This window comes from Oryctolagus cuniculus, chromosome 12 (genome assembly GCF_051225735.1).
Source record: "Oryctolagus cuniculus isolate XC-2025 breed Fujian yellow rabbit chromosome 12, ASM5122573v1, whole genome shotgun sequence".
Taxonomy (NCBI): domain Eukaryota; kingdom Metazoa; phylum Chordata; class Mammalia; order Lagomorpha; family Leporidae; genus Oryctolagus; species Oryctolagus cuniculus.
This window is the reverse complement of record NC_142878.1, coordinates 10671134-10693055: the sequence shown is the minus strand read 5'-3', so window position 1 is coordinate 10693055 and position 21922 is coordinate 10671134. Positions and strand designations below refer to the sequence as shown.

Here is a 21922-nt window from a genome sequence, read left to right as displayed (position 1 = left end):
TGATGGACTTTGAAGGATTTTTGGATCTTTAGGCTCAAGCTGTGGACAAAACATGAGCGACAGTACATAAAACTAGGAGCTGTGACAGTGTAACGGCCAAAATGTAGCGGAGAGAAATCGCTGTGTTATTTGAAAACAGTAGAAGAAATAAGATTTAGGTATGAGATTGAAAGCAAAAAAGATAAACAACTGAAACGCTAAGAAGAACAACGTGCCTGAACATACAGGCGCAGCTGTGCTGCAGACCAGCTGAGGCCTCGTGGTGTTTGGCACAGCGGCTAAGACGCCACTTGGGATGCCCACGTCCCATTCGGGAAGTGAACGGGTCTGAGTCCAGCTCCGCTCCCGGCTCCAGCTTCCTGCTAACGAGACCCTGGGAGGCAGCAGATGATGGCTCAGGTAGCTGAGTTCCTGCCACCCACACTGGAGACCCAGACGGAGCTCTGATTCCTGGCTTCACTTGGGCGCAGCCACGTATTTTGTAGTCACTGGGGAGTAAACCAGCAGATGGAAGATCTCTCTCCCCAGCGCCTTTCAAATAAGTTAAATAAATAAACGAAGGAGTCAACAGACAGTGCCTAGGTTGACTACCAAGATAGAGGTATGAGTTAGCCATTTAGAGTTAGGATAGCAAAGTCCAGAAAAACAAATGCATCATGGTTAACGGTGGAGGCTGTTGAAACGGAATGGAGGCCAGCACCATGGCTCACTAGGCTAATCCTCCGCCTGCAGCACCGATACCCCGGGTTCTAGTCCCGGTTGGGGCGCCAGATTCTGTCCCAGTTGCCCCTCTTCCAGTCCAGCTCTCTGCTGTGGCCCGGGAAGGCAGTGGAGGATGGCCCAAGTCCTTGGGCCCTGCACCCCATGGGAGACCAGGAGAAGCACCTGCTCCTGGCTTCGGATCGGTGCAGCACGCCGGCAGCAACGCACTGGCCGTAGCGGCCGCTTGGCGGGTGAACCAACGGAAAAAGGAAAACCTCCTCTCTGTCTCTCTCTCTCTCACTAACTCTGCCTGTCAAAAAAATTAAATAAATAAATAAATTTTAAAAAATAAAAAAGGGAAAGGAATGGGAGAATACCCTTTCCTACCACGTGGATTCTCAAATACATCCTGAAATGCTTCACACAAACAATATAAAATGTGTCTTCCAAAACCTGGAGAGTGACAGCCGTTTCTTAGACCTTCAGACCTGGGCGTATTCAGCGTCTGTCAATCATTTGTTCTCAGGCTCCTGGGTGGTGGCCTGGCCAGGGGGTGGGAGCAGCCCCTTCCTCATTAGCACTTCCAGCCTCCAAATTAAGGAAACATTTACAGTGGGCACGAGGTGTTGTTTCGCCTATGGCGTGTGTGCATGTGTAAACAGCCAGCCACTGCTCTGTGGGTCCTCTGACGTCCACCTGGCACCTCCCCTTCTCTGCCCCCTACCACGGTGGAAGGAAGCCCCTGGTATGGGTGATCTCAGAGCACACACTCACGGGCCCACCCCGATGGCCATCAGTGATCTCAGAGCACACACTCACGGGCCCACCACGATGGCTGTGGGTGATCTCAGAGCACACACTCACGGGCCCACCCCGATGGCTGTGTGTGATCTCAGAGCACACACTCACAGCCCACCCCGATGGCCGTGCAGTGCAGGGACACCACGGGCAGCCCGGGCTCCCCTGGCTTTCAGCATCAGTGAAGGGGAGTGCTCCCCCCTGGACCAGATCTGTATTTCAGGGCAGTGGCAGATGCCTACAGATCACTTACTTGTATGGCCAGGCATGCAGCCATCTGTATTTACCAGAGTTCTCCAGGGAGCCAATGAGAGAGAGAGAGAGAAAGAGATGATAGATAGATAGATAGATAGATAGATAGATATACATGGTAGATGATAGAGATGGCTGATTGATATTGATAGATGATAGATGGACAGTACAGATTGGTGGGTAGTTAGATAGATACAGATACAGAAAGATAGAGGTTTGAGGGATGACTTGGAATCCACTCACACAACTCAGGAGGCCAAGGAGCCCTGGACAAGCCTCCTGTGAACTGGAGACCCTCCAGGAGCCCGGCTCAGTCCAAGTCTTAAGTCCCGGAACCCGGGAAGCTGACACTGTGAGTCTTGGTGTGTCCAAAAGGCCTGGGAACCTGGCATTGCGGGTGGGGAGTGGATGTGCTGCTGCTGTCAGTCCTAGGTCCAGAGGGGCTGGGGTGCCACGGCTCCGGGCGGGGTGGGGGTGTGGAGAGGAATGCCTCCTTGATCCAGGACTGGTCCTCCTGGCCTCAGGCCACCGGAAGGCGCTGCCCACGCTGAGGACAGAGCCTCCCCTCGGCCCACCGGGTCCCATGAGTGTCCTCTGTAAACACCCCGTACTCCCCAGGCCCCTGCGTGTCCCTCAATCTGGTCCCGCCCTCCCCTGACTCTTCAAGTCTCTTCGTTATCATCCTCTCCACCAGACCCGGCCAGTTTCACCACAGCCGCTCTGCTGCCCGCTCCCTGGCCTTCTGGCCGTCTTTCCTTTCGGGGTGGCAGGTGGAGCCCTCTGCCTGGCCCTCCCTCCCAGGAAGGCGTTCTGCGGTGGGCGGTGTCCATCTGGAGCGCGTTTATAACAAGCTGCACGGACTCACACGCTGCATGCGCGGAAGAGAACAGAGCAGAGCGGTCCTGCTCTGGGCCTGGACGGGCCGCCTCTGTGCTGTCCAGACGGTGCCAGACGCCCACTGCCACAACCTGGGAGCAAGCCCGTGACGGAGTACTGTCCGCGTGCCCGTGCGGCAGCAGCAGCTCCTCTTGCCCAGTGGAGCAGGGAGTGGGGACGATGCCGCTGCAGGCCCACCCGGCTGGAAAAGTGCTCTGATTATGGGCTGCCAGCAGAAGGTGGTGACATGTCCATAGCTCTTTGCCTTTTAACATGTTTGTTTGGGCGCAGCCTGTTACCTGCTTCTCTGTCCTGATCCATCCTTTTCTTCTGGCCCAAAGCACAAAATCAGACAGAACAGAACTCAAGGTCCAGAGGCCGCGGGGGCAGCCCACTCTCAACCAAGAGAAACGGTCCTTGGTCAAAACCTGTAGCTTGGGGCTAGCGCTGTGGGTAGCAGGTAAAGCCTCTGCCTGTGGCACTGGCATCCTGTATGGGTGCCGGTTTGAGTCCTGGCTGCTCCACTTCCGATCCAGCTCTCTGCTACGGCCTGGGAAAGCAGTAGAAGATGGCCCAAGACCCTGGGCCCCTGCACCTGCATAGGAGACCTAGAGGAAGCTCCCAGCTCCTGGCTTCTGATTGGTGCAGCTCTGGCAGTTGCAGCCATCTGGGGAGTGAACCAGTGGGTGGAAGACCTCTTTCTCCCCCTCTCCCTCTCCTTCTGTCTCTGTGTAACTCTTTCAAAAAATAAATAAATATTTAAAAAAACCCCTGTAGCTGGTAAGCTGGTACAACACGACCATATGCGGCTGCCATGAATAATCAACTTTTAAATAATCAGAAAACACTTTGGTGAAGTATTCTGCTGCGGGTACAATTTAACCCCTGGCGGAGCACTGCCATGGTTCGTAGACCCTCAGAGGGGCTGGTTAATGTTGAACTACAGTTCACAGGTTATTGAGCAAAACAGGCCCTCCTCCCCGTCCTCACCCCTTTATCTCAACACTCTAGCATTCAGAGCCGGAAGACAGGGGTGCTGATGTTTCCTTCACGGGCTGGACTCCTCTCTGCCCCCACGGCCTGTATCCATGTCTCCCGTGCCAAGTGCATCTCACCACCGTTCCCACCTGCTCGCTGCACACAATGCTGGCAAGGTTGGTGGGCACCTGGGCTCTTGGGGCAGACTGGGAATTCGTGGTGGGTTGTTTATGGGGCTCTCATGCCCCCCCATAGAACACAGACCACACGGACCCCCAGGAAAACCTGGATGGGGCGGGGTGGGGGGGATAAGTAGCAAGAACGTGGAGGAAAGACCCAAAGGAAAACTCAACGAGGACAAGTTAGCTGGGAATACGAAGATGAAACAGAAGCCATCAGGAGTGTTGGGGGACGGGATGCCTGGGCACCCCTGTTCTAGGGAGCAAGCCCTTCGCAGCGCTGTCCTTCCCAGGCCCGGAGCCCAGTGAGACCAGGATGAGAGGGAATGGCAGGCAAAGGGGCTCCTCCCCAGGTCCCCAACCCTTCCTGCAGTACCAGCTCACGAAGCTTCCCTCATGTGCGTGGAGGGAAAACCAGCCCCACCCAGGAACATGGCTGCCTGAAGTCATAAGAGTTCGGGCCTCCCACCTGCTCCATTCGGCCTCTCTCTCTCTCTCTCTCTCTCTCTCTCTCTCTCCCCCCCCTTTATTTATTTATTTTTTTTATTTTGATCTGCTTGGATGCCCAGTGGGCTCTATCTGAGCCCAACCAGACACTTTTAATGGCATGAGTTGCTTCGACTCTTGGCCACAACAGTAGCTTAAACCAAAACCACAGCCTGTCACTCATTTGTAATATGTTAGTGATGCATTTCCCTACCCAATGCCAACTTGGGCGTTTGACACCCTCCAACTGGGGTTGCCGGATTTAGCAAATAAAAATATAGGTCACCCAAGTCAGTGTGAGTTTCAGACAAGTAACAGGTAAGTAACTTCGTCAGTGCAAGTACATCCCACAAATTGTGTGGGATATCCTTATGCTAAAGATTTCTCATTCTTGAACAAAAGTCAGATGTACCTGGGCATCTAGTATTTCTCTGCTAATGCTGCCGGCTAAGCCTTCTGCCGTAAAGACAACGAAGTCCACCTCACACACCACAGACACAGGGGCCTGTTCCCGTTGTGTGCTGACGGCGTGCACCAGGGGGTCCCGGGCACTGAGAGCCACAGGAAGCCATGCCTCTGAGTGCCGCCCTCACGGAAGAATTGCACAGGATGCTTCTGGAAGGTGTTGAGACTCCCAGAAGGAAGAAGGCAGGATGGGAGCAGGTGGGCGGGCTGGCCCTGTTTTCCCTGACTTCCAGGCCCACTGAATGGCCCTGGAGCAGGCAAGGCGCCCTCCCGGCACCTGCTTGGACCCCTCCCTGCACGGGAAGCCCCCACCTCCCGGGGAGAGCAGCTCTACCTGTGGGCGCATCCAGGCGTGGGAAAGGCAGCCCAGGAGGGGTGCAGAGAGCTGTCCTCACGTCGGGGGTTCCCCTCTGCGATGCCGCCCCTGTCTCTCGGGACTCCTCCCTCCTTTCCGTCTGGCCTGAGAGCAGGCCACAGACAGCTGTGATGTCCTCCTGTCAGAAAGGACACGCGTCTCAAAGCCGTGGCTGGCAGCCTCCGTGGGCGAGGCGTGCACGTGGGAGGGTACACCGGGCAGCAGGGCGGGCGGCTCTGCTGGGCTTGCTCTGGTAATGGACTTGTCCTTCAGGGCTCTGCCTGCCCCCTGCTGCGGCCAGCCTGCCACGGGGAGAGCTGTGACTGACAGGGGGATTTATTCCTGCCGGGGAGTGAATGGCTCCTAATTTACAGCCCGCTGAGCCAGCTCCCAGCACACCGTGAGCGCCTTCTTTTGTAGACAGTAATAAATTGTCTTATCACCGGTGCTGACATAACATGCTCCGTCTTAAGTGCACCATAATTTTTATTTTGAAGAGAATATTCATATGTGATGGCCAAGCTGGCGGGCACGTGGCTGCAGCTCTGCAGAGGGGGCTCCCGGCCTCTTTGTGAAAAGAGCCGTAACCAACTGCGGAGGCCACTGGCCAGGGCTCGGCGCCTTCTAAATGCACCCTGGGGCAGACCCTTGGCACACACAGGGACCTGCCCTTCATCAAAAGCACCCATCTGCCTCCTCAGATGGCCACACTCTGCCTTTTGGGGTCTTTCCACCTTAAAGCCCAGTTCCACTGGCACCCCAGGGACTCACTGCCTTGAGCCCCCAGACAGGTCAAGGCAGCTCAGGTATGCAGCTGGACAGGTGGCTCCCAGCCGGGCTCACGGGCTGGCCACTGTCTCCTCGATTTGGCAACAGTGCGGCCTGCTGATCCCCAGGGAGCAGGTCTTTTCCCCAGCCAGGGAGCGCCTGGGACAGAACCCAGCCCTGGATGGGGATACTGCAGGCGGCCTCTGATCTCCCTGGCCTGGGCCCTGGTCCTCCTGCCCTGGGGCTGGACCCAGGAGAGTGCTGCCTCCCCTCCCCTCCTGGTCTTCCTGCTCCACAGGAGGCGGTGGGAACCTCTGGGCCTTCCTCCACCTCGGCCTGCCGCAGCCCTGACCCTTAACCCTACCCCTGACAGGTCGAGCAGGTGGAGGCCTTGGGCCAGGCCCTGCCACCCTCTGGGCCTGGGTTCTCTTGTCTGTCAAATGGGAGGAGGAGAGCTGTGGCACAAGGTGCTTTAGAAACGACAATGGGGACCCTGTGACGTCCTCCGCCCACTCTTCCTTGCCTGGTGCCCCCTTCTGGGCTGGCACCTCCAGGAAGGAGCTGAGGCTCCCGGCGCCGTGTGGCCCTTCTGGGTCTGGGAGATGGGGGGGGGGGTAGCTGCCAGAGGGTCTCCTTGGAGGGAGATGCAAGGCTGCTTCCCCCTGGGGCTGGCCAGCCAGGGCACACACACACAGAGACCTCCAGAACCATTTACATAGACAGGAAGCAATCAGATCTTGCCAAAGCCTTAAAAAATTTTATTCAATTATTTGAAAGGTAGTGTGAGAGTAGAAACAGAGACAGAGGTCGAGATCAAGATTGAAAGATCTTCCATCTTCTGGTTCACCCCCCGAGTGACCGAAATGGCCAGGACTGGACCATGCTGAAGCCGGGAATTCCGTCTGGGTCTCCCATGTGGGTGGCCGGGAAACCCAAGCACTTGGACCATCTTCTGCTGCCTTCCCAGGTGCATTAGCAGGGAGCTGGATCGGAGCAGAACAGCTGGGACTCAAACCAGCGCTCTGATATGGGATGCTGGTGTCTCAAGTGGTGGCTTAATCCACTGAGCCCGACGCTGGCCCTGTTGCCCAGGCTTTTGCCTTTTTTTTTTTTTTTTTAAGATTTATTTATTTATTTATTTGACAGGTAGAGTTACAGATACAGAGAGAGAGACAGAGAGAAAGGTCTTCCTTCTGTTGGTTCACCCTCCCCAAATGGCCGCTACGGCCGGCGCGCTGTGCCGATCCGAAACCAGGAGCCAGGTACTTCCTCTGGGTCTCCATGCGGGTGCAGGGCCCAAGCACCTGGGCCATCCTCCACTGCACTCCCGGGCCACAGCAGAGAGCTGGACTGGAAGAGGAGCAACTGGACTAGAACCCAGCGCCCATATGGGATGCCGGCGCCGCAGGCTGAGGATTAACCCAGTGAGCCACGGTGCTGGCCCCAGCTTTTGCCTTTTGATACCTAGCACAAGAGGAACATTTATCCCTACCAATCCATTGGAGGTAGACGTGAACATCATGTCCAGTTCTTGCTCAGAACTCACCTGAGGTCACACAGCTAGGAAGTAGCAGGTCTGGAATGAGAGCCCAGAGGTTCAGCTCCAGAACCTCTGCCCTAACCACTGGGCTACTCTGCCCTGATCTTCCTGCCCAGGCAAGTTTCCTGCTTGGACCCTTCCCTGCCTGTTCCGTGGGACAGGACTGGCGTGTCACTGCCTGCTAGGTCTTTCCCTGCCCTGCACCATGGCAAGAACTGATCACTGCACTGAAAGACCGTGAGAAGGTTCTAGACTTGCCACCCACCGAAGGGGAGGCCTGAGTTAGACTTGCTTCTGGATGCTGGTGACCATCTGTGGCCCGCCGTGGTTGTGCACGCTGCCCTGTTGTTCTGCTGGCTTCTAACTTAAGCTCCCTTTGCCAGGAGGGAGGGAGAGAGTGCTCAGAGGGGAGAAAGAGAAAAATTAAAGGAACTGGCCCCAGTCACAGCATCATTTGGTCGCCACATGCCCAGCTTTTGAGAAATGGCAGTCCTGGAAGGCAGGAGTGGGAGGGGCTGCTGAGGCCCCCATGAGTGAGTGGCACCGGACGCCGTGGCAGGTGACCCTGTTGGAGCAGGAGAGGGGCTTGTCGCACTGCAGGGAGAGTCTGGCGTGGACAGCAAGCATATTGGGAGCGACTTGAGCTGGGCTGGAGATACTGGAAGCTTAGACTATAAATAGCGAGGAGTATATAAAAAGCCTCGGAGGATTTGGGGAAGCTTTACATTCGCCACATAGATCCAAGCAAGATAAGGAACGGCTGGGGTTTTTGCAAGCTATAAATGGAGCTGGGTGTGGGACCACCCTCTGCCACCCCCTCCACCTGACACTCCCGCCCTCTGGGAAGTCCTGCCGTCGGCCTGCCTCGGCCCAGGCTGGCCTCACTCACGGGCGCCAGTAAGGGCTGTGGGAGTCTCACCCACTGTGGAGGAGCCCCGTCCAAGCTGATGGGCGGGTTCCACTTTCACTCGAGGCCACCCCGAAGGCAATCGGCCAGGAAATCGGCCAGGAAGCAAGGCTAAATTCGGCAGAAGACCCCTGCAGCGGGTGCGGAGGAGCCTGCCTGCTCCGTGTCTTGCTTCCGGGAGACTTGGGGTCCCCAGCCTTGCCTCGTCCATGCCCTCCGTTTCACTTAATGCACTGATTGTCTTGAAACCCCTTGGCGCTCAGGAAGCTGGACGCTCACCCTGGCCACAGGGGTGCTCAGAATAAGCTGAGACCCAGGGCTTGTCCCCAGAGGCTTCTGCCAGCTCCCGGATACCTACAAACAGAGCTTCTGTTCTTTGCCCTTTTAGGAAACTGTTGAGGAACAATAACTCAGAGGGGTGATGCTTAGGATTCAAGCTGGCCATCACTTCCCTCCCTCCCTCCCTCTCTCCCTCCTTCCCTCCCTCCCTTCCTCCCTCTATCCCTCCTTCCCTCCTTCCCTCCTTCCTTCCTTTCTAGATTTTTTTACTCAGAAACATTTTATTTAAAGTATACAAACTTCATGCATTTTATAAATACAACTTTAAGAACATAGTGATTCTTCTCATCATACCCACCCTTCCACCCTTCTTCCTCCTCCCTCTCCTATTCCCATTCTTATTTTTTACTAAGATTTATTTTCAACTAACTTTATACACATAAAATTAAGTCTATACCAAGTAAAGAGTTCAACAAATAGTATGTAAAAAACTAAATTATTTGCAAACTATGCAACTGATAAAGCATTACTATCCAGAATATATAAAGAGTTCAGGAAACTCAACAATGACAAAACAAACAGCTCAGTTAAGAGATGGGCCAAGGGCTCAAACATTTTTCAAAAGAGGAAACCCACATGGCCAACAGACCCATGAAAAAAATGCTCATGATCACCAGCCATCAGGGAAATGCAAATCAAAACTACAATGAGGTTTCACCCCACCCCAGTCAGAATAGCTTCATACAGAAATCAACAACAACAAATGCTGGCGAGGATGTGGGGAAAAGGTACCCTAGTCCACTGTTGGTGGGAATGTAAACTGGCATAGCCGCTGTGGAAGACAGTATGGTAATACCCCAGAAATCTGGGTATAGACCTACCATACGACCCAGCCATCCCACTCCTGGGAATTTACTCAAGGGAAATAAAATCAGCATATGAAAGATTTATCTGCACCCCCATGTTTATTGCAGCTCAACTCACAATAGCTAAGATATGGAATCAACTCAAATGTCCATCAACTGAAGACTGGTTAAAGAAATTATGGGGAATAGACAGCATGGAATACTACACAGTGGTTAAAAAAATGAAATCCAGTCATTTGCAACAAAATGAATGCAATTGGAAAACATCATACCTAGTGAAATAAGCCAGTCCCAAAAGGACAAATCCCATATGTTCTCCCTGATCTGTGATAACTGTAGAGCACCTGAAAGGTCATCTAAAGAAGTGAAATTGACGCTTTACTTATTATAGAGTTCATCTAAGATTTACTTATTTATTTGAAAGGCACAGTTACAGAGAGAGAAAGAGGCACACACGCGTGCACACACACACACACACACCAGAGAGAGAGAGAGAGAGAGAGAGCGAGCTTCTATTTGCTGGTTTACTCTCCAAATGGCCACAATGGCCTGGGCAGGGCTGGGCCAAAGCCAGGAGCCAGGAGCTTCATCTGGGTTTCGCTGTTGGTGCAGGAGTCCAAGAACGTGGCCATGTTCCACTGCTTTCCCAGGCCACTAGCAGGGAGTTGGATAGGAAGTGGGCAACCGAGACTTGATGCTGATGTCCCATGCGCTCTTAACTCTTTATGCCTCACTAGCCCCTGGCCATCACATTTCTAGGAAAAATTCGGGGATCTACTGGATTTTGAAAAACCAGCTGACAGCATCCCAGCCCTCTCTGCCCCGACCCTCCCTTCACTACCAACGCCCTGGTGGTCCCACTGCTGAGCACTCTCCCTGGACTGCTCTGCCCAGCGGAGGGAGAAGCCAGGCCCTGAGAGACGCTGCAGGGAGAGATCGGTCAGAGTCTCTGCCTGAGGACCGGGTGGGGCGAGCTCCCCGGGGTGAGGCTTCATCTTCTAAGTGAAGCACCCGCAGAGCGCAGGCAGCCCCTAGAGCTGCAGAGCAGCTGAGACCCGACCCCGGGGTCTGCGGGCACTGAGCTGACCACGAGGGCTTCCACCACCCCCAAGGCGGACTTGCAGCTAAGGAGGCTGCACGGAGGGCGCCTACAGCGTGAGCCTGCCAGGAGCAGGTGAGCGCGCAGGAGGGGGCCGAGAAAGCTATGCCCAGGGAGGAGACAGCAAGAGCCGAGGCGCCCAGGCCTGCATGGCCAGTCCGCCTGGGAAGAGCCAGCGGCCCTGTGGTGGGGCAGGAAGAGCAACAAAGACAGTGCTAACTGCTGTGGGCCAGGCCCCAGGTTCTGTCTCCACCCCCGCGGGCAGGAAACGCGCTGTGGGGCTGGACAGCCATCAGCAGGTTGGGGGGTGGGGGCAGTGGCCAAAGCCAGAGGGGTTGCTCTGGGGAAGCTACAGTGACTGTCCAAGCACAAGCAGGATCTCAGCTGGACAGGAGCTGCAGGAGGGGTGGAGAGTCCGGACGGGGCTGGGTCACTTCCGTGAGCTTCACAGGGAACCCCTGGGGCTGGGGCCTGGGGTGAGGGAGTTGGCGCAGGTGGTCTGGGTTGGGGAGGCCAAGAGACAGAGAGGAACCGGGGTGTGGCCTTCTGCAGACAGAGCGAGGCTGCTGTACACTTAGGTTGCAGCCGCCGAGGCCAGGCTGGCCGGGGCATGGGAGTGTCCCGCCTCTGCGTTCCATTCCTCTTGGGATTCGGTCCAGACTCCCGCCGAGGCTGACAAAGCTGTCCCGGCCTGGCCTCTGGCCACCTCGCTTGTGTCCTGGTCCACCAGCAAGCTTCCTCCTGCCTCGGGCCTTTGCACGAGCTGGCCCACCTGGGTGCCCTGTGTGGATGCTTCCACCCGGGAGAGGCGGCGCCTGGGCTGCTCCTCCGCCCCCCAGCGAGTCCCCTGCCCCTTCCACGGAGAACACTGAGGGCGGCTTCTGCTCTCTGGCTGACACCTGACGGATGGTCCACTCGGAGGCCATTTCCTGTTTATTTCTTCAAACTTAGCTTAAAAGGCACTTCCTCTGGGAAGCCCTGGCCATCCTGTTCAATGTTCTAGCATCTGGCAGGCGCCACTGAGTGTGTGTGCGTGTGTGTGCATGTGTGTACACGCATGCGTGTACCCATGTATATTGTGTATGCATATGTGTACCTGTTTGTACTGTGTGTATCGTGCATGCATGCGTGTACTGTGTGTGCATGTGTGCACCCATGTGTTGTGCATGCGTGTACCCGTGTGTGTACTGTGTGTGCATGCATCTGTGTGTGTGTCTGTGTGTTTGGGGTGGGGGTAAATCATGTGGGATTGTGGGACCTGGAAGGGCTTGGGATCGTTCTCTGCATGAGCCTGGAAGTCACGGAAGAATTTTTAGCCAAGGAACAGCCCGAGCTGGCATCTGTTTTCTTTTTCTTTTTTTTTTTTTTTTAGATTTATTTATTTGAGTAGTAAAATTACAGACAGTGAGATTAAGAGAGGAGAGAGAGAGAGAGAGAGAGGTCTTCTTCCCTCTGCTGGTTCACTCCCCAAATGGCTGCAACGGCTGGAGCTGCACAAATCCGAAGACAGGAGCCAGGAGCTTCCTCCAGGTCTCCCACGTGGGTGCAGGGGCCCAAGCACTTGGGCCATCCTCCACTGCTTTCCCAGGCCATAGCAGAGAGCTGGATCCGAAGTGGAGCAGCCAGGACTTGAACCCGCGCCCATATAGGACTCCAGTGCCGCAGGCAGAGGATTAACCCACTGCGCCACAGCACTGGCCCGGTTGTCTGTTTTCACACACTCCTCTGTGATGCGTGCTGATGAAGGGGCGAGGGCGGACAGGGAAGCCAAAGAAGAGGCTGTTGAGGGCAGAGGAGGCTCGGCCTGTGGGCCCAGTGAGCAGCGGCCAGGCTCTGGATGGACTCCAAGGCAGAATGCCCCTGATTCACCAGCAGCCTGGGCATTGGGTGTGTGGGAAGTACAGATGGCCTCAGGCCACAGTTGGCCCTGGCTGTGACGGGCGGAGCTGGGGACAGGAGGAGGCAGGGGAGCTTTGGGGTGGGCTGGGGCATCCAGTCAGGAGCTCAGTGTTTGTGAAGCGCCTTAGACGTCCCCGTGGAGGTGTCGGCTGTCCAGGTCCAAGCCAGCAGCAGCACACGTGGGAGTGAGCGGCAGGTCACGGGCAGGTAAAGCTACAAAGACTGAGACCATCGGGGGGGGGGGGGGGGGATGTGGAGAAGCCAGGACCAAGCTGGGGCTCCCTGCACCTGGGAAGGAAGTAGCAACAGAGCCCGAGGGAGGAGAACCAGGAGGCGGGGCCGGAAGTCACAGGGGACCAGACCCTGAGGTCAAACACCGCAGGCAGGTCTCCCAAGACCCACTGAGAACCAACGCCTGGATTCAGCACCTTGCAGGCTGCGGGTGCCGGGCACGAGAGCTGGGTGGGGGCTGCATGGGGACGTCTCTGCAGAAGCGGGTTTGTAGGCAACAGATGAGAGAAACTGAGGCCGCTGGCGGTGGCAGATCCTTTGAGTTTTGTTTTGCTCTAAAGGGAAGAACAGCGAGTGGTGGGAGCCGTACAGGGCGTCACGGTTTCAGCAGAGGAAGTGGAGTGTGGAGGTGGTGTACAGCGCCCTTGCCTGCCACCGGGTTGGGATGAAGACTGGGTCTCCATTAGGATGAGGGCCAGGGCCAGGTGCAGGGGGGAGGGGTGGGGAATGTTCTCTCTGAGAAAGAAATAAAGAAGGAAGCCAGGCTGTGGGTGAGAGTGAGGACCCACCTGGGCTGGAGGAGGCATCGCTGGGAGGAGAGGCGTGCGCCGAGCAGTGGCGCGAGGCCAGCTGGGTGGTGTGCTTCTCCATCACCTCTGTGCAGCACAGGTGCAGGCGCTGAGCTGATGGGGAGTTGAGGGATGCAGTCTCCAGAAACTTGGCTGTGCAGGGGCGGGGCTGGGGGAGAGGACAGGAGAGGAGAGGAGAGGAGAGGAGAGGAGAGGAGAGGAGAGGAGAGGAGAGGAGAGGAGAGAGAGAGAGAGAGAGAGAAAGTGGAATGAAGAAGAGGCAGGGAGGGCAGGAAGGAAGCCAGGTAGGGGAGCTGAGGGCAAGGGGCCAGGAGAAGGGGAGGATGTGAGGGTCAGGAGGGCAGCAGGGCACCGAGGCAGGGCAGCGATGGTGTTTGTGCCCGATGCTCCCTGGGTTGGGCGCAGAAGCAGAGAGGCAGCCATAGGAACTGCCAGGAAGAACCCACGCGGCTTTCCCGGGGCTCTCGGGAGGTGCTCAGCTCCTTGGACGCCACTGCAGCCCTTCTCTCCAGAGCTGGGCACACCCACCCCCTCTCTGCCTTGCCAGCTCCTGACCAGGGAGGCAGCCCAAGTTCCAACTCCCGCCAGACAAGATTCTTGGGCAAGGGACCCCAGAGCCGCCCTGTGGGAGTAGGAGGTTGTGCTTGGGTGGATGTGACTTGACCCTCATTGGGGCGGGGGCGGGGGTGGAGCGTGGGGGAGGGGTCCAAGTTCAGCTGTTCATGGTGGCGGATTTGTGTCCTTTACTGAACAGCACGGCAGCCTCCTTCCCTGCACCCCTTCCTTTGTCCCCCTCACTTTCCTGTGTTCTTCCCTCCCCACCCCTTCCTCCCTTCCTTCCTCCGTCCTTTCCATAAACATGTGTTTGGAGCCCAGCACAACCTGTATGAGCGCCCCAGAAAAGTCACAGAGAGGGGGAGGTGGCAGCCCCCCTGCCCCTGCCCCGGGGGGGGGGCTCCTGGTGCTAACAGAATCCTGGCTGTGCCCAACCCGGGGCAGCAGGTGCTCAGGGGCTGTGGGGGGGGGGGGAGCCCAGAGCAGGTGAAGCCCCCGGGAGCCCAGTTTGTCCTCCAGGATGCCCTGGCAGCAGGGGCTGTGTCTGCGCCCCAGTGCTGGAGCCCAGAGGGAATGGGTTGGGGGTTCAAGGCGTCTCCCTCCTAAGGGACCTAGAAGGGTGCTCCCAGCCCTCCCGCTTTGGAGGCGTCTTGCGGGATCCCAGGCTCCATCTGTGGCAGGCATCCCGGAACGTGCAGGGGAAGCCAGGCTACGGAGCGAAGAGCTCTCTGGGGGCCTAGTGTCACCAGCAGCGGAATTAACAACCCCGGATCCACCTTTCCGCAAATTCCTCTCCCCGAAACAACGAGCTGTGTCTACTGTTTGTGCTCCCTTTCGCTGGGCGTCTTAGTATTCTGTAACCAAGGGCTGCTGCTGCAAGGAAGAAATAAACACTGTGGGTTTTCCAGTACTTGCAGCTTTGCGCATCCTGGAAGCCAAAGCAAAAAGGGGAAGCAGATAAACCGCAAAGCTCTCGTTTTCAGGAAGCTTCAGGTTTTTATTGTTTGTTTGCTTTTGCCCCTAAATTCCCTGCTTGACACTAAATTCCATGTGGGAATTTATGAGGAAAACATTGATAGTTACAACTTCCAGGATAACTGTTTAGCAAGAGAAGCAGTTTTCACAGGCTTTTTTTTTTTAAGATTTTATTTATTTTTTAAATATTTATTTATTTGAAAGTCAGAGTTACACAGAGATAGGAGAGGCAGAGAGAGAGAGAGAGAGAGGTCTTCCATCTGCTGGTTCACTCCCCAGATGGCCACAACGGCCGGAGCTGCGCCGATTCGAAGCCAGGAGCCAGGAGCTTCTTCCAGGTCTCATGCGTGGGTGCAGGGGCCCAAGGACTTGGGCCATCTTCTACTGTGTTCCCAGGCCATAGCAGAGAGCTAGATAGGAAGAGGAGCAGCTGGGACTAGAACCGGTGCCCATATGGGATGCCGGTGCTTCAGGCCAGGGCTTTAACCCGCTGCGCCACAGCACTGGCCCCAAGATTTTATTTTTTTATTTTAAAGGCAGAAATACAGAGAGAAGGAAAGAGAGAGCGATAGAACGAGAGAGAGAGAGAGAGAGAGAGAGAGAGAGAGAGAGAGAGAGAGAATCTTCCATCTGTGGGTTCAGTCTCCAAATGGTCGCATCGGCTAGAGCTGGACTAATCAAAGCCAGGAGTCAGGAGCTTCTTCCGGGTCTCCCAGTGGCTCTAGGGCCCAGGCACTTGGGCCATCTTCTGCTGCTTTCCCAGGAGCAATAGCAGGGAGATATTTCGGCTCTCAGTTCTGCAGTCCAAGGCCAGGCGGCCTCCCTGGTCCAGCCTCTTGCTGGCTGAGAAAAGACAGGCAGCAGGCATGGGTGTTGTGTCTGTCGCTCTCCTTCTAAAGCTACCGGGATTCAGTGCTGCTGACTCCACACCAGGTACCTGCCCGAGTCCGATCTCTTTCTAAAGGGTCCATGGCCGAGAACCGCGGCTGGAGTCCCTCAGTCTAAGACCCTGGGGGCTAAGCTCCTACATGCTGAATGCTCAGGGGGCAAATCACATTCGAAGCAGAGGGGGATCTGGGTGGGGAGGGGGTGAAAAGGAGAGGAAAAGTGGGCCTGGCTGGGGTCCCCCCGGCTTGTAGAGTGCTGAGCCTGATAAGAGTTCTCTGGAACAGGAGGGTAAGGTGAGGGATGGGAAGGCAGAGCCTGTCTGTCCCCGGCCCTCCCTGTCTCGGGCCCACTTGCTGAGCAAGAGGTCTGTGTCAGCGTCTCCTGTCGCTGAGGTGTGTCTCGGGCCGTGGGTGGCACAGGCAGCCCTAAGGAGTGGCTCGCCAAGTTGCATCAGGTATGTCACCTTTGAGTGCTGGGCAGCCTGGAGCATCCAAGGTTCTCCGGATAGAAACATCATGTTTGAGAATGCAAACCAGCCAGGGGATTGCTTTAGAAAGAGGCTTTGCGTACCCGAAGAGTCACAACAGACTTTCATGGAAAGAAACAAACACACCAACTCTGCTCTCTCTTTTCTGTGGGATGTCAATGCAGCCACGAGGGGCACGGAGGCAAGTGCGTGGGACAGTGTTCAACAGGTGTCTTTATAGCAACCTGCCTGGGCGGCCGCCAGTTTCCATCAGATCTAAGACACCTTTGCCTGGACGACGCGTGCTTATTCTGGGTTTTACCAAGAGAAGCTTCCACGGTGGAAGGTGCCTGTCTCTAGAGCTGGAACAACGAGAGGCCACACCGTCTGTGTAGGAGAAAATGAAACATGAACCCAGGGCACAGACAGGGCCCACAGGAGCTGCCTGGTTCCTGCCTTGGCCCTCTTAGAGGGAGAGAGACATAGGGAGAAAGGCCCTGGACTGACCATGGGGCTGTAAGTTGGTTCCCAGTCTGGAGGGACACTACCCAGATGTCCCCAGGGGTACCAGGAGCTGGTGTCCCCCAGGCACCGGCAGATGCAACTACAAAGCCTCGCTGGAAGAACTTGGTTCAGTCCAGGCAGTGGTAAGTGCAAAGCAGCCATGGTGAGTTGCTTCCTGAGAGTTACTAGGGCAGCATGGAGGACAGACGCACACGCACGCACCCGTGAGCCCAGCAGACAGAGCACGCAGCTCTGCGCACCCCACCCCACCCCACCGGGGAGTGCTGATTCAGTGCAATGCACCAGGCAAGGGGGCAGCTACATTCCTGCCACGGTCAGCCAGAGCCTGACGCTGTACGTGTTCCGCTCTGGGATCCCAAAGGTGGTGCCCGTGGAACATTCTCCAAGGGACGCCACCCTGGCCTGCCAAACCCAGCACGATCTCAAAAATATAGTCTTCCCATCAAGTGGCTACTGCCTCCATGGAGGTAATCTCTGGATCAGAGTCTGTGTCAGTGCTGTCCTGGGCCCCAGCTGGGTCGCCCTAACTTGCTGTAAAGGAGCCAGCCATGGGCATGGCAACCACACACAGCTCAGTAACTTCTTCTTGGAGCCTCTTCCAGCTCCTTGTTGTCTGGGGAAGAAGTTAGCATAAATATTACCTTTCCTTATTCGTGTTCTCTACAATCTCTGAACCGGTAGCAGGTCTAGGGAGGCAGCAGGACCCCTCCCCAGAGCCGTGCGGCCCTCCAGGGCCATCCCGAGGGTGACAGGAGGACAAGCCACGTTTTATTGCAGGTCCTTTGTCAACGCACAGGGCTGCTGCTCCTGGGACCGAGCTACTCCTGTCACTGTAGGAATCAACTGGAAAGCCACAGGGGGCGATCCGGGTTAGGACATTTGTTCATTTTGGGATCCTGGTCTTCCCACAGCGCCGGGGCCCCGAGATGGCCCTAGCATTTCTATGACGAGTGCAAAGTTGAGCTTCAAAGGACCAGACTCCATAACACGATAAACTCAGATCCCTCCAAATGAAAACCCAGATGGGCTTTGGCCTCCTCTCGGCTCGGCAGGCTGATCCCTTAATCTTCCAGATGATGATGGAAAAACCCTTATCTCTGCCTGTCAAAGCCACCGTTGTTGTGGGGGTGTTCCCTGGGAAGCACGAGCGAGCCTTAATCACTTAGATGGTGTGCAGCGCGCATTATCTTGAAGCAGGCCTCACGTGGGGCCTTCAAAACACTCACGAAAATGCGCATTATGAAAAAGATCAGGCAGGGGTTTCAACAGAGTTTTGCACCACAGTCAACTGATCTTTTAATTCTGTTTGCCACAGACTTTCTGAAGTACCCCCTACTGGAAGGAGTACAAGACAGGATGAGTTCCAGGCACAGCGTGGCCAGCAGATGGGCAGGCGGCAGGACTCACCCCAGTGGATCACTGAAAGTGACAGTGGGTCCTTCCTCCCAGCGGAAGAGGAAGCTGGCCGGGCACTCCAGGCGACACCGGCAGATGGGTTGAAGGTTCTGGTACTTTTGCTCAACAGGTGTGGCACATTCCTCTGCAAGGCCGACCTGTTTGAGTTGGGGCCACGTGGCTCCCAGATGGGCAGGGACTGCAGGCATCCGGGCTGTATGTTGGACCACAGGGGTGCCTGCGCCCTGCAGGGGTGAGGGACCAGGGGGTAGACTCCGCTTGCCCAAGGGAGCCCTTGTGGAGGAGGGTTCATCTGGGTGGGGCCTCCCACCACACCCCCTGCTCCCCTACCTCCATTAGAATGACTCACACTTGCTGAAAAGATGAGTCATGTGGGTTACGAAACCCCAGGGCTCCTGAGAGGGAGGCTGGGAAGGGCCTCAGGAACCCTGGCTCTGCCGTCCCGTCCCATCCCCACCCCTGCTCCAGGCCCCTCACCTCCACCTGCCAAGCCGCACTATCCAGCGTGAATCCTTTTTCTTTTTAATTCATTTATTGATTGAAAGATAGTGGGGAGGAGGAATCTTCCATCTGTTGGTTTGCTCCCCCCAATGCCCACAGCAGCTGGGCTTGGGTCAGGCTGAAGTCAGGAGCGGAGAGGTCCACCCAAGTCTCCCTCGTGGGTGACAGGAATCCGCCTACTTGAGCCTTCCCGGGTGCACCTTAGCTGGAAGCAGGAAGTGGAAGCCGAGTGGGGACTCCAACCCAGGCTCTGATCTGGGACGCAGGACTCCCAAGCCGCAGCTTAACGGCCAGGCCAATGCCCACCCAGAGCAGTGCCTCTGCAAGCGCTCAGAACAAGTCTGCTCCTGGGTACGGAGCTTCCTTCGGCTTTCGGCTTTCGTAGTGCACTGAGGCTGGAGGCTCCCTTCCCGCACCGGGCCTGCTGGCAGCAGTAGGTCTGGGAGGGACAAGAGAAGAAAGCTAACTCTTGGGGTTCTCCGTCTCTCCATGGTGCGGGCTTCTTCACCACGGGGACGTTGCCACCGCTCTCCTGCGTGCACTCGGATAAATATCTACCAGATACCGGGCTGCTCCAGCCAGCAGGGGTAGCCACGAGGCAACTCCTTTCCCCAGCGCTTTGGGTGCGTGAACACCCAGCACGCGGCAGGCCTGGCCCCATCAAAACACTCCTTCACCGCCAGCGGCCTCTGACGTCATCCTGACGGCCTGTGGGGTATATGCCACCGTCACCCCCACTTTACAGGTGAAGCGCCCGCGCCCCACAAGGCCAGGCACTAGCCAGGATCACACAGCCGCCAAGGGGAGGGCCGGGGACTCCCGCACAGCCAGCTTCCCCAGGGACTCCCCACACCCAGGTAACCTGCCAGGTGCCTCCGCCCCAGTCCGCGGGGCGCCTTCCATCGGGTCGGCTACCGACGTGGGCAGGCCACTGGGCCTGGGAGCCCCACCAGGTGAGTGCGGCCTCCCAGGTGCCTTACCTGTGGGGTGGCGCCGACCTCTGGCATTTGCTCTGGGGAACGCGGGACGCACCTGAGATGCCCCCGGGGCCTTTGAGCTCCTGGCAGAACCCCCGGGGCTGTCCTGCGCCAGAAGGTCCCAGAAGTCGGCGGGGAGGCCACCCCGGCGGGGACCGTTCTGGGCCTCCCCCGCCGCGGTCGGCGCAGCCGGTACCCGGCGCACGAGCGCGGGCCCAGGGGCGCCGCCGGCCGCGCAGGCGGGAACGCGCCGCGGCCGCTTCCTCCTCCCTCGCTCCCGCCCGCGGCGGCGGCGCTTCCCGGCGCGGAGCGGCTTTAAAAGGCGGCTCCCCACCCCCCGGCGCACTCGCCGCCCGGGCGCCGCGCGAGCTGCCGCTGCCATGCCTCCGCGCGCGCCGCCTGCGCCCCGGCCCCGGCCGCCGCCCCGGGCCGCCGCCGCCGCCGCCGCCGCCGCGGGCGCACGGGGCGAGGGGGGCGCCGGCGGGCGCGGGTTCCGGCCACTCGCGCCGCGTCCCTGGCGCTGGCTGCTGCTGCTCGCGCTGCCCGCCGCCTGCTCCGCGCCGCCGCCGCCGCGCCCCGTCTACACCAACCACTGGGCAGTGCAAGTGCTGGGCGGCCCGGCCGCGGCGGACCGCGTGGCCGCGGCGCACGGCTACCTCAACTTGGGCCAGGTGAGTGCGGCCGGCCCCGCGCGCCGCAAACTTTCCCGGCGCCGGCGGGCACGCGCGTGGGAAGGCATCCGGGACGGCTCGGCCCGCACGTTCGGGGGCCCCCCGCGGGCGGTCGCTGGGGAGCGCGGGCTTTGGCGGGGCGACCTGGGGCCAGCGTGGGCGCCCACGCAGGCCTGGCGCGCGGGCCGCAGTCCCCGGGCAGGGCATTCGGGAGAGTGGCCGCGGAAGCAGGGGCAGGCGCGCACACCTGCCGGGCCGCGCGCGAGTGGGAGCGTCTCGGGCACGGCGGCTGCCCGAGGCTCGGTCCTTGGCGCACTCCCTGCGCCGCACCGCTCCCGGCCCCAGCCCCAACCCCGCCAACCCCTCTGTCCTCGACGGGCGGCGCGGGGCTCTGGGCCCCGTGTGCGCTCCGGCAGCCGCTCGCTCCGGGCGACGTGCGCGGGGCTCGGCCCCTGGGACGTCGGTGCTCCCGGCGCAGCGCAGGTCCCAGCAGCCGCCCCCTTGGCTGGGGACAGGCACCCTGCGTTTAAAACCGCTCGGAGCACTCAGGGAGATTGCTTTGTTTCTGGGGTTCTGCCGAGGATGGGGGACAGCCCCCTGCCTCTGAGCTGTGTGGCCTTGGACAAGTCAGTTGCCGGATTGCTGGTCCGTAGCGCCGGTGACAGTGGAATGCCAAATTCCGTGTGGCCGCTACTGGACCTGACCCTCCGTGAAGAACCAGGGCCAGACTCCCACCCCCAACCTCGCCCCAGTGCTGCCCCTGAGCCAGGGACCAGTCCTGGGCACTGGCAGGTGCGCTTTCCAGTCCACAGCCCCGCCAAGGCGCGGGTCTGGGTCCGGGTCCGGATGGATGGTGGAGTGTGCTTCCCACAAGGAGAGCGCCCAGCGCAGGGGTCCAACCAACCTGCACTCGGGGCGCTCAGTGAAGTGGCGGGGGGAGGAGGCGCCTGCGGACTCCAGCACCAGTGCCAGACCGCGTTAAATTCAGTTTCATCATCACTTCTGGCAAAGCCTGCGGAGCGTGCCGCGCGCTGCCGTGAGTGACAAGCCCTCTGCAGCCAGGCCCCATGGGGATGAGCCCATGGGCGCCGTGCCCTCTGGAAGGCGCAGTCCTGCCCCGGGCGGGAGAATGTGATCATACTTTGTGCCACTGTGTGAAATACAGTGAGTGAGGTGAAATGTGTGGGTACACACTTACTCTCCCCAGACGGGCTGTGGGCCAAGATGTGGCCTCTGGGCCACTCTGCCTTTGTTTCTCTCTGTTCTCCTAAATTGCCCTGGCTGATGGTCCAGAGGGAGGTGGGTGCTGCTGGTGTTGGCTTGGGGCCCCTGGCTCCTGCCACACGTCCCTGCTCTGCCCAGGTGGCCCAGAAATTTGTCTTCAGCTGAAAGCGACTCTCCCAGTGCACGGGAAATTACAAAGGGCTGCGTTTCTGGCTCCTATAATTAAACGAGCAGGAAGGAGCTAAAGTTGGGCTGTGGGTGCCTGGACGTGGCCAGTGAGAGGCAGAGGAGTGGTTACCCTCCCACCTCCACCCCACCCCACCCTGGTTCTGGGCCCTGGGAATGAACATGCCGGGTGCCGGAAGCGCACGCCTGGTTTTGCCTGGGGGAGAGAAGATTCCTCCCTGCCCCGGCTGGCCTGGGTGCAGTCAGGGTGGACCCCGTGCCTGGCCAC

At 58.2% G+C, this 21922-nt stretch overlaps 1 protein-coding gene and 2 long non-coding RNA genes across 4 annotated transcripts in view; 1 reads left to right on the top strand and 2 right to left on the bottom strand.

The window, feature by feature from the left end:
* Positions 1 to 11893: 11893 nt before the first annotated feature.
* On the bottom strand, positions 11894 to 13853 carry LOC138844531 (uncharacterized). The gene is made up of 2 exons (XR_011380438.2): positions 13250 to 13853; positions 11894 to 13015 (listed from the first exon to the last, which is right to left on the bottom strand). It is a non-coding gene; the product is annotated as an uncharacterized LOC138844531 (long non-coding RNA).
* A 1462-nt stretch (positions 13854 to 15315) lies between these two features.
* On the bottom strand, positions 15316 to 19716 carry LOC127483734 (uncharacterized). The gene is made up of 4 exons (XR_016218746.1): positions 19577 to 19716; positions 18573 to 19035; positions 18087 to 18319; positions 15316 to 16541 (listed from the first exon to the last, which is right to left on the bottom strand). It is a non-coding gene; the product is annotated as an uncharacterized LOC127483734 (long non-coding RNA).
* The window catches only part of PCSK6 (proprotein convertase subtilisin/kexin type 6), a 169440-nt gene continuing 167166 nt past the window's right edge, over positions 19649 to 21922 (top strand). The window contains exon 1 of one of the 2 annotated variants that reach the window (XM_008269785.4): positions 19649 to 20244. In XM_008269785.4, the coding sequence (XP_008268007.2) occupies positions 19954 to 20244 (291 nt within the window). In that variant the 5' untranslated portion in view covers positions 19649 to 19953. The remainder of the gene's footprint in view (positions 20245 to 21922) is intronic. The other variant, XM_051822269.3, reaches the window with a different exon arrangement.